Below are 12,512 nucleotides of genomic sequence, written 5' to 3' on the forward strand. Positions count from 1 at the left end.
CATTGTACGGTATGCAAAAGTATTTTTCTTTTTTACTTTGGGTAAGAACAGTTTACAAAAAGTTAAAAGGTATTTTTTTCCTTCCAAAGCTTTCTTTTACAGTGTCATTTACATAAATAATTTGAAATTAATCATTTTATAGTAAGACACTTGGGGAAAAACAATACTTAAAATATATGTAACAGAGTGGGGGTTTAAAAGCCAAAAATTTTGGAAGAACCAGCAAATGTAATCATATTTAAAAACCACCATTTATAAACTGAAGTTACAAACAGAACAATTAAGTCTACTCAGCTGTTTCCAGGATGGTTAAAGATGTATGATCATTGAAAACATTATTTTCACAAGCTAACAATTTACTGTCATGGCTGATTTAGGCACTGGATTTGTAGAAAGACATTTTAAAAACAACTTCTTCTTATACAGATAAATATTTGCAATCACAGATTCAATGCTACTTTGTTTGCTAAATTTAATGTAATCCAGGCTATGTTTCTGGCCTTCCCTCTGGCCCAACAATAATTCAAAGTAATTCTCTTTCTTTACATTAAAAGAAAACCCGAAGCATTTTGCACATCTCACCTTTCCAGCCTGTAATTCAAGATGCACTCCTTACTTAAGAATAAGTCCTACTTACGCAGTTTCTTCCAAAAGAACATACTAAGACTATACTGTGAATATAGTCAAGTTTGGTGGTTCCATTTGGACAGTATCCTTTGTGGTTAACATTAGTAAACTGGATGCACTGTGTGTTTATTTTCCAAACAGCTCTTGCTCAAGGATGCTTAGAATATCCCTCCTTCATTCTGCTTCATATAGGGACACCTTTTTTTAATAGCATCAATGGCATCAGACTAGACAGGTTCTGAACCTATTATCAACATTGAAGATGTTATGGCTAGGCTGTGTGGCAGAATTCCCAGTGTATTAGTGAACAGAATGTGAGCCAAGGTTAAGGCTGGGCTAAACTATCCATCCCCAAGATATCAGTAGGAGAGTGGAGGCTTCGCATGGGATATAGGTACCTAATTCCCCAAAGAGTGTTCGCCCCAGAAACTTCAGGTAACTTCTATAGTCTTACCTCCTCTGCTAGTGATGCTTCTCCCAGATGTTGGACTGAAAGGAGTGTCAGAGTTGATTAGGAGTGAAGTGGATCCAAAATCCAAAACTTTCTGGAGACCAAAATATTCACCTTCAGCCTAGGTACAGTGTAATTTATATGCGGCTTCAGGTTGGAAAGCTACCCATTCTCCACTAATTACGTAAGTCTGAAGAACTTACCTTCACTGGTGGACTACTAATTCATACTTAATTTCTTTTTCTTTTATAGTTGAGTAAAGGAGGGCTGCACTAGTGATAGGCCTGTGCAAAGCACTCACCAGGCATGCTAGTGCAAGCAAAACAACCCGCCTTGAAGTGTAATGGTGTACCAGTGTAATGATATGTGGGAATGACCTTGGGAGACTTGCAAGATTCTATTAATGTAACCTTAGAATAAAGTAGAATTAGTTCATCTGGACATGCTTCCAGTCTGGACTACCTTGCAAGGCTGACATCAATCAATCAAAAAAGAATATTTCTTCCTTGTGACCTTTACAGCCCAAGAAACTAGGGAGGGTCCCTACTGAGACACTTGCCATGCCCACATTCCTGCTGTGGGCTCAGCTGCCTCTTACCCAACCATTCCCCTGGATGTGGCTCTTCCCCATCTCCCAAGGTCATTCCCACATACCATTACAGGTGTTGAGGATGTTGCATCCTCCAAGGCGAAGGGCTGCTGCTTTGGGGACTTCCCAGGTCATTTCCACATGTGGTATACAAGCACAGTCACTTCTCTGGCAGTCCAAGGGTTGTCGGTGCCCAGTCATATAAGTGCAGGCCACCTGAGATCTCTCTCCAGGCAGCCTAAATGCTTCAACAAAGGCTCTTTGCTCAAGCCAACACACTTTGCAAAGCGCCCCTTCAAATGCTTTGCACAGTCCTAATTCATAATGTAAAACTTGCTATGAATACATATGTAAGATTAATTTTGATTACTATATGAGGTGTTTTCTCTGTCTCTTTCATTCCATTTCCTCTTTCTGCATATAAAAAAATTGAAAATACTATTCCTGCCTTAGCTAGCATGAGGTGGGATGCTCTGGCAGTAATGGGCCACTCTGCCCTTCTTCTCAACAGTGGGCACTTCCAGACAAAGCCCTGATCTGCAGCCACCTGCCATATTTATTTTCTAAGAAGTCTATGAGGTCTATGTTGAGCTCATAGGCATTCCTGGAAATGAAGATGGTTCTGGAGTCTGGTTCTTCCAGGGGCTTCTGAGGGAAAGGCTGTGTGTCAAAATCTGCAATGTGGTGCGTGCAGTGCCACAATCAAAGCCTGCTCATATAAAAGAGACAGGGCTTCAATAACAAAGTCATTCCCATCATCCTGCAGATTTTAATATGCCACTACAGATGTCCCCAGGTGCCTCACGATCCAGGGGGCCAGCTTCCCATTTATTGTGTTTCTTTTTTACAAAAATGTGTTTTTAAAAAGCCTGGCAAGGATCTAGAAAGGGAGCCATGGGCAACACATTGCCTGGTTTAATTAATCACTACATAATACTCCAGGCATAATGTACGTATTAAGAAGGATTTAGCTTATTGATATAGACCTGAGAAGTCAGAACTAATAATATCAGTGTGTGACAGATGTCTGATAAAGTTGATGAGTTATATTGCTTATTTATCTGTTCATAATTAGAGATATATAGGCATATACACAACCTTAAAAGGATATTATTTGACAGGCATTATTGTTCAATGGTTCTGAATAACAACAACATTGGATTCATATTTTAATACAAACCCACCAGAATGGAAGCAAATAAAAAAAATGAAACAGCTATTACCAGAATGATTACATAAAACACTGCACACTGGATGAAAAGCTTGTACATTGTCATGTACTGTGATGGTTCAATTCAAAAGAATGTTGGAAATATCACTTCTATGCCTTAAAATTGCTAGAGAGACATTCCAGTTAGGAAGCTCCATGAATACATTACAGTTCCCGTCTTAGATTAGGTACCTGGACAATGATGAATCAGGATATATTTTTAAAAAATATTCTATATTAGCCATTATTCTGAAAAGTCCGCACCAAAAAAAAAAAGCCTCAAGATTATATCAGATTATCCCAAGTAGGAAGAGCAGGACTATCAATCCTTCAGCAATGAAATACTTTCCATTAGCAGGAGAAAAATAAATAGTAAGTTCATATTCTTTCTACTGAACATATTGGAACACCGTTTAAGATAAGTATTTTCCCCAAGATTAGCGCACAACCACTTTTTTCTTTTTTTCTTTTTTACAAAGTTAGCAATATAAAAATCTAGTCATATACAACCTTCAAAGAAATAAGAAATCAACTTGAAAATCTACCACCTGTAGAAGTTGGCCAGAGTCTGAAAGTAGACACTTAAATTACTGCCATGGTTTTGACTACAAAACAGCTGCTTTTACAAGTACTGGAATATAAACAGTAGTGTTAGCTGGTCTACCCAGTCACAGTTCGGAAACTGATCTCTACTTTTATCAGGAGTCAAAAACTTACTGGCAAATGTCTGTCTGATGCAGGATTTTCACCATCACCATTACTGAAAAGAGACAGTTCCTATGGCAATACTCGTTAATAAGTGCATATCATGCGGCACTAATATAGTGCAAAAGAAAATTGCCTTATACGTAGCAAAAAAGTTCCAGGCAACAGTTTGAGAGTTAGAGAAAGTAAAAATTATTACACATGGATATTAAATGTCCAGACAACTTGTATAAAATTTTGAACCTGAAGATGCTGAACTCCTTGATAAATGTGTGTAGTAGTGCTTTAGTACCTGGGACTGGTAACAGGACAAGAATCTTGCAAATCTTTACCCCTTTGAAAAGCCAGTTCAGAAAACTGCCTCCTGTGGTCCAAAAATGCAAAACTTGTTCAGTGGTTTGTTATTCTCAGTTAAAGTTTACAAGATGCTAAACACTAAGTTGTTCTTTTAACCAGTATATCATTTGAGAGATTATTACCTATGATGCAACTGAGTATACAGGTTGGATATAAAGCATTATAGACAACTTGGTATGATCTTCCCATGCTTACTGAGTAATGTTAGATTAATGCAGCAGACTGTTCTGGTATCAACACTCTCAAATCCCAATGTAATATGCAAGTGGCTTTATAGTTCATATGTTTCAAAGAAAGCTGCATAAAGACTTTCAGCTGCTGTGCTTACAACTGAAACTGGCCACTGGAATTTGCTGTACCAATTGGTGGTCAAGGACGAAGATGGCTTCTTAGAATATCCATGGCCATCCATCATTTTTTTTCTCTGTCTTGTGTAACATCGGTTCAGTAATGTACACAAGGTACATGCTGTTTTTGAATACTACTGTTTCAAGAGTTTGAAGAATGAGAAGCAATTATTTTACATGTCCGCGTCTCCATCATAAGCCAGGGTTAAAGGTTTCAGGCGGTTGTTCTGTCTCCTCTGAGGCTTTTTTGGCTTTTTACTGCAATGAGCAAAAGTGAAGTGTCACAAATCTAATAGACAGGCAGGTTTTGCTATTAATTTCACACCGGATGAGAAGACAACATGGGTTATATAGTTCTCACTTTTAGTAATTTTCTGATTTAAGTTGGTTTGGGTCAGAGATGTAAGATCTCATGTACTAGATTCTGAAGGAAAGAAACTGCAGCAAAAACCTGTAGATTACAAACATATTGACAGATCTGAGCCAAATAAATAGTTAGGTTACCACCCTGTACCTCTGGACAGCCACATGATCAATCAGTTTTGGACACGCCCCCCCCACCAAAAAAAGAGAATTGGCCATGGGAAGGAACTTTCAGCTGGGATACTAGGGATGTAAACTAGTTTGGGAAGTCAGAAGATAGCAAACCATTTCTATAGTACTGTCAAGAAAATGGCTGGAAAACATTACCAGGAGTTGAGTTGGACTCAGATGAGACTTTACCAACATGGGATAGGACATTGTTTCTCAATCCTGGCAACTTGAGGTCCACACATCTTCAAGTTGCCAGGGTTGAGAAACACTGGGATAGGAAGTAGGCACGGCAGGAAGACCTTTGGGAAGAGACAAATGATTACATTCTTGTATCTCCAACAGAAGAGAATATATGTAGATCAGGGTTGAACTGTGGAGTCCTTGGTGCTCTCTGAGCTTGGTTGTTTGCTTGCAGACATCTCATGACCTGACTAGGTATCATCATCAGTCCCTAGTCATCAGTGCACTGATTATGTTATCTAGTCAGGTAATGAAACATCTGCAAGCAAACAACCAAGCTCAGAGAGCATAAAGGACTCCACAATTCTTGTGTCTGAAGGAGCACAAGCAGGAAAGGCTGGGTTTTGAGCCATGATGGCCCAACACAGTTTCTCATTTCTTTTGTCACTACAGTTTCTACCAGACATCTATGGAAAGATCCTCTTTCCAGCTGTCTGCCTTGCTGCATATTTGCAAAAAATATAGATCAGCTCTGAGGCTAATTGATCTTTATTCTCCCCCACTGTTTGCCAGTAGAGATTTTTTTTTAAAAAACTGGGAATAAATAACAGGAAAAGCAGCAAATGTGCCTCTGAAGAAGAGCTCAGCAGGATTTTATTTATCAAATTTTATCACCACCCATCTCCCTCACAAGGAGGGACTCTGGGCAGAGACAGAGTTTGTTGAAGGCTCCCAAGTTGGAAGCCTGTGAACAACCCATTTGGAGTGCTTAACAGCTTTATCAATCACATCTATTAGCCCCCACAGAATCCAGATGCTGATGACACCGTCATACCTCCTGGTGCAAAGAACTCTATAGCAGTGACTGGCGTATTAATTTGAAATAGCTTTCTCTTTAAAAAAGTAATGTAAAAAACACTAAGCATCTGCACTGCAATTAAACACAAATATAGGTGTTGTTAATTGAGGGGGGAAGGAGTGGAGCAAAGAAAATATAAAACATTACAGGTAGTCCTCAGGTTACGACCATTTGTCTAGTGACTGTTCACAGTTATGACAGCACTGAATGAGGGGCACTTAGGATGGTTCCTTGGAGTTCCAGCCATCACAGCGTTCCTGAGCTCACGTGATCATGATTTCCAACGTTCCTTGCCAGCTTCCCACAAGCAAAGTCAATAGGGAAGCTGGCAGGAAGTTGGAAGTCACAATCATGTGAGGTCTTCGCTTAATGACCCATGTGGTCCTTGTTTAATGACAGCAACTGGGACCGCTGGAATTGCCATCACTAAGTGACATGATCACGTGACATCGCACTTTACAACCATGTCATGTAGTGATGGAGTTCCTGGTCCCAATTGCCATTGTAACCCATATCAAGAAGCTGAAAAGTTAGCTTGAGTAGGCTGAAGACAACAGTAGAAACTACATCAGCAAAAAATACTAAATATTTAATATTAAGATGGAAGGACTAAATCTGAAACAAAATATAAGCCTATTTGTATATTACTGTACACTCTTTTTTGAGGAAAAATCCCAAACATAATAAATGGTAAAAGAACTCACCAGGCTAGATAGATCATAGATATAACAAAGATGAGCAAAACAAATGCACCAGCACCTACACCATAAACCCAGGTCTTCAGCTTCCCATCTAAAATGAATGCATGTTAGTCATTAGTACATAAATTAGTGCCAATCAGATTTTTTTTAGAAAGGTGTAATCAAAGGTTTGTTCAAGTACAGTTAGTGCTATCACAAATGATGCATTTTTGATGTTGCACAAAGCTTGCTTGGCTAGTAAGTGAGATTACATCTTTTCTTGCAGCAAATCAGTAAAAAAGATGCTGGAGAACGAAGAACAAAATCTGCTTTGTTCAAGCACCAAATCGAGGAATGGGTATGTTTTGTATCAAATGTAGTAACTAACTGTGCATGTGCCTAGAGTACAGATTTTTAAAAACTTTTAATATATTTTTAATGGTTTGATTCTATTGTACAAAAGATCAAAACTATGTAACTTCAAACACAGACATTACAAAGGGAATAGCTAAGTTTCTGCTTTTTTCCATGAAAATCTGTAAAAATGTAAAATGACTGATGTTTTGTCCTAGGTCACTAGAACTGTTTGATTATTGTAAATTTGTACATGCTTTATATAGTTTTATTTGTTTTTCCCTACTTCTTTGGAAATCCATAGGGGTGTAGCAGCATAATAACGGATTGATTATATCATATCTTTCCTGGTCATAGAAGATTTCCTCAGAACTAAGGCAAGTTACATTCAGCAAAAATATATAGGAGTTATATAGGAGTTATATACTCCTATATAACTCCTATAGACAGGGTTAAAGGTTAGGCATCCAAAAGACCAACTATCTGTGCAAGAGAAAATTATGTGATGCTTAAACTTTGTCCAAGACAGTGCCGTGGATATTTATTCTATGCAATGTGTTTTCGCAAAATCATTTTTGGCACGCTGAATGGAAGAAGTATCAATAAACCAGTAGGTTTCTGGGATGTAACAAACACTCAGAAACTACTGAAAATCATGGCATCTCCTTTATATGCTATTAGCAAGTGGAATGGCATGAGGTGGTACAGCCAGGAATCATTGATCTCTCTGTCTTCTAAAAATACTATGCAATACCGTAAAGATGTCTGCAAATTTACTCCATTCAGTTTATGTGACCTAATATCACTAACTATTCATATGAAATTTCACCTGGTGCAAAAGGCTGGAGGAACCAAGTTCTTCCTCGTCCTGACGGGGTGATAGATGTCTGTGTGGGGTTCACAGCTCGACTAGTTTTCACATCTTCCTTTTTATCCTCCACTGTGGGGACAACTACCACTGGAATGCGAGTGCACTGGTCAAGCATGCCATCAGAAGACATTACTTCTGTATACCCTTCTTCACAAGCACACATTCTGGTCTGCAGAGGAGTAAATGTGTTACACACTGTAGCAAAGCCATGTAACTTCAAATGTCACAGAATATGGCACAACATAGGTGAGCAATCCATGACACATGGACACATAGGTGAGCAATCCAGAGCTACACATGGACTTTGAACTTTTTTTTAAATGTCTCCAGGGCCCTTTCCACATAAAAAAACAAATAGTGGACAAAAAGTCAATAGTGTAGTTCCCAGTCATTTTGAATCAAGAAACAAAAACTGCAATACAAGCCATACAATAGGCTTATGGTTGTGTGTGTGCATGAAACTAAAGGAAAAAAAACATGGAAAATCCTTCATCCAGTTCTTTAATATAGCTACACCTGCTTTACCCATTGCAGCCTATAATGTTAGGAGTGTCATTTTGTCCATATTGCTGTGTAAAAGATCTTTCTGCTGGGATAATCAAGAATACAGAACTTTGTGTCTTATTACAGAATATGTCAAAGCCTGATTCTCTACAAGTAGTAAGCACCATGGAAGTGCCCCAGTCAAGGATGAGGGAGACCTGCTGCTGTGTGCACTGCAAGTAACAGCAAGCACTGACTATCTCTGCTAAGCTAGGGGCAGCCAGAGCCGATCCAAGGCACAGGCAGATCAAAGGGTTGTTCAGTTTTTCCCAACCTATTGCTATCCAGATGTGGTAGACTTCAATTTTTATAACCCCCAAAGCCTATTGACTGAAAATGACAGGTTGGGGAAAGCTAGACGAGATGGTACACCTTCACATGGCATATATGGGCAACCAAATATAATATCAATACTGGCAAAACTGCCTCCTAGGACAGATTTACAAGGCCAAGAGCTCATATACTATAGTTCTGCTCCAGTAATTCAGCACTGCTCTCTGCTTACAGCCTTTCCTACCTAAATGGCTTTCTCACTTTGATCAATAGTAGAACCAACTCAGCTTGAGTTTAGAGTGTCAGAGAGTCTTAAATAATGTGCCCCATCATTCTTCAATAAGGGTGTGGCCAGTTTAACTCCATTTTATTTGTCTGCCTTTTCCACTTTCCTCTTGTCAAAGGAGACTAAAGAAACATTTCCTCAGAGATAATGCAGGAAACATCTCACTAAACGAAGTGAAGCATAGGAATGGAGCTCTGCAAAAGCTGCAAAATAATGGCCAACAGGATCAAATATTTTTCACCAGTCTCTAAGCTGGTGCAATTCCTGACTGCAACAGGATTTTGTTAAACGTTTTAGGCTTTCTGACTGCTCTAGTATGACGCACTACCAATAATACTGTGGCCGTATGTTGGAAACCTGACCTGAATGACACAGGAGCACATACCTCGCTACAGTAAGAATAGGGCTGGCTGCATGCTGGCTTACATGACCTGTCCACATCTGGTTGGTGCATCATTAAGCAACCTCCTGCAGAACAAAACAAATGGCATTTTGGCACAACCATACCTTAGCATCAGGGTAGCTCCCTGCTTCATCTAGGAAAAAACAGCAACCCATAATGGAAGAGAAGATTTTCCAGGTTCTTGTGAATATCATAGAGAAAGAATATAGCAAAACTACTGACTTTATTTGTTTCACTTGACATCTCTTTGGGAATGTTAGTATCATGCCAGGTATCATCTTCTGTTTCTAGCTCAGAAGGGGGTGTGAAAATGTGGTGGGAATTACTGGTTTTCTACTTGGTGTTCTTGGCAGGAAGCCCTAATATTGACAAATGCGAGCCTCATACTGACTAAAGGCGGTATATGGTAGAAAACATTGCTCCCCTTTAAACCTCACCTCTCAACACACTGAGCAAATGGACAGGCCTCACCAAAAGAATGAGGTAAGTGACATTTTGTAGGTTCACCTCTTCTGCAATTTTGTGCTGTTCAGTTAATGGTCCAGCTCCAATATCTGTACTCCCAAAAAGTTCTTAGCTGGGGGAAATGAAAAACTTTGTTCCTCAGCATCTTACTCTTGATACTTAGTGGACAGAGGTTATTAATTCAGCACGGTTACTTAAGTGTATCAAATCCACACAGGTTTTCACCATTATTTTGAGCCAGAATGAGTGTTGCCAGCCTTCAGACATGCCCAATCATCTCATTTTGTCTCTGCAACAGCAAAACCAGGTTATGTACCTTATATACATTCACTCTGGTAATCTAACAGGCTTCAGTGCTCAATGAGTAGGAAGGCAGAATATAAATTGAATAATAAGTAAATAAATATTGACTGCATCACGTTTACTGTAAAATAATCATGCCCATCCCACACAATGGTGAAAAACAATGTGGAAATCCAACTAGCAATAGATGCAGTTAGGCAACTGTATGTTAACCAAAGGAGTAACGTTGATCACCAAATCAGTATTGCCAGCTGACATGATATAAAGTTTGTAGGTCCTGGCATAGGATTCACATGCCTGTAAGTGCCTTTCTTAAAAAATGTCAGCCATCTGAGGAGCTACAGGAAGAAATAACTGCTTCCTCACCCATTTCATTGCGAATTAAGGTATCTGCAAAAATAAAATTTAGATATAAAAAGGCCACACAAAACAATCACACTGTGATGGAAGTCAAGCAAATGAAAACAGCTGTGGTCTAAGCAATTACAAATGTAAATGTAGTTTGAGCATTTATCTTTCAGTCAACATTTTGAAATTGTTCAGAGTAGTCTAATAAATGTAAGTACAACCATCTGATAGCCAGCCAAATTATGCATGCCTGTTGAAAACCAATGAAAACATTCGGCGAGCTTCTAGAAGACAACTTAGCTCTTCAATAAATTATTCTAAAACAATGTGGCTGGTGCTGGGAAATATCCTAGCAAGAAGAATTCCAAACATAATTTTGAGGAATGCAACCCAGTTTCTGCTTAAGTAATGTTTATTTATTTCTCAAACTGATAAGGCCACCCAACTAGATAGCAACTCTGGGCAGTATACAACACTAAAAATAGTTCAAAAACAATATAACAACAATAACAAGTGATGTCCAGAAAGAGCAATAAAACTTATGACCTATCACAGGGTGTCTCAACCTTGGCAACTTTAAGATGTGTGGACTTCAACTCCCAGAATTCCCCAGCCAGTCATGCTGGCTGGGGAATTCTGGGAGTTGAAGTCCATACATCTTAAAGTTGCCAAGGTTGAGAAACACTGACCTATCATATACATTCCCATAAAAGGCACCACCCATCCTAACGTAAGCCCTTGGATAAAAGCCATGTTTTTAAGGACTGTTTAAACAAGGGCAATGTAGAGGGCCTATGAATCTTGGGAGGAGCTGCTATTCCAGAATGCAAGTTCTGTGACAAAGAAAGCCCACTTCCTGAGTCCCATCAGATGACACTATTTGATTTACCTGAAGCATGCCAACTTTATCTGTCTCGGATAAGCAGGCCCAATGCTATTAAGAGCTTTACAGGTGGTAAACAGCACCTTGAATTGCACTTAGAAGCTAACTGGCAACCAGTACAACTCATAAAGTAGAGATGTTACATAGATGTGCTGAGGCATGCCCATTACTCTCACTGCCACTATATTCTGGGCCAATTGCAGCTTCTAAGTGATCTTCAAGGGCAACCTTATGAAGAGTGCATTGCATATGAGTCAACCAGGGCATGAGTGGCTGTCTGGAGAGCTTCCTGGTCCAGGAACTGGTGCAATAGGGGTTGCACTTCACCATTCAGGCCTGGTGTGCAGTTTGAGGGTTTTTCCTGGACTCACAGCTCCTGCTTGATGAGCAAGTGGCACCTCCTGCTCAAGGAGCAGTTGGCAGCTTGGCCATGAATCGTCAGAGATTCATCTTGTCTGCCAATTGCACCCAAGGTTGGGCTGTTGATTTTTATCCCATCTTCCTGGCCCTGAAAAGAAGATTGAGGATTGTTGGATCCTCTGAAAAAGTATGAGATATGGTATCAGCCAAATGGCCAGTGAATAGAATCTCCAGACTATAAATCTCAATGGATATATTCCACCCCAAATCTAGCACAATTACACCTTGCTCTTTCAGTGGTTTCATTGGCATGTGGGCACTTATCTCTTAAAATAGTAAGATGTAAAACTGCTTATGTTGAGTAAGAGTTTATTTTATTTACACTAATAAAAAAACAGAGGTGTCTGGGGGAGAAGTCAAAAAGTCAAGTGGTGGCTATGACAATGTGACTGAAGCCCCAGCCCTTTTTACATAAGTTACTGTAATGAGGAAGTGAATAAAACAGATAGATGGAAAGCTGCTGAGTGAATGAGGCTGTAATGTATCAAACTGTATTGTAACCAAAGCAGAAGCAACTTGATTATGATTGACTTGCATATTAACTAGATTTTCTCAGGGCTATAGAAATGACAGCTAATTAATATAGGTTTTTATAAGTGCTCATTAACACTTCTCAACAGACTTTAAGAGCTCAGACACACTTCTATTCATATTGAGTATTCAAGGGCCTTCCATAGAAAAGTCCTTTAATGGCTCCTAAATAACTTCCTACTGCATCATGCCAGCTATCCATGGATTAGAGGACTATAAGAATTGGCTAATCTCTTAATCATAGGTTTCCAGACAGATAATTTTTGGAAATTGATACTGGCACTGAAATCCAT

General features: G+C 39.2%; 1 protein-coding gene across 1 annotated transcript in view; it reads right to left on the reverse strand.

Annotated features, from left to right (window-relative positions):
• Window positions 1–1,702: 1,702 nt before the first annotated feature.
• The window catches only part of THSD7A (thrombospondin type 1 domain containing 7A), a 225,482-nt gene continuing 214,672 nt past the window's right edge, over window positions 1,703–12,512 (reverse strand). Inside the window, exons 26-29 of the mRNA XM_063303716.1 lie at window positions 9,252–9,334; window positions 7,723–7,933; window positions 6,564–6,651; window positions 1,703–4,544 (exon numbers count right to left, since the gene is read on the reverse strand). Coding sequence (XP_063159786.1) covers window positions 4,460–4,544; window positions 6,564–6,651; window positions 7,723–7,933; window positions 9,252–9,334 — 467 coding nt within the window. The 3' untranslated portion in view covers window positions 1,703–4,459. The remainder of the gene's footprint in view (window positions 4,545–6,563; window positions 6,652–7,722; window positions 7,934–9,251; window positions 9,335–12,512) is intronic.

Source organism: Candoia aspera, chromosome 4 (assembly GCF_035149785.1).
Source record: "Candoia aspera isolate rCanAsp1 chromosome 4, rCanAsp1.hap2, whole genome shotgun sequence".
Lineage (NCBI taxonomy): Eukaryota > Metazoa > Chordata > Lepidosauria > Squamata > Boidae > Candoia > Candoia aspera.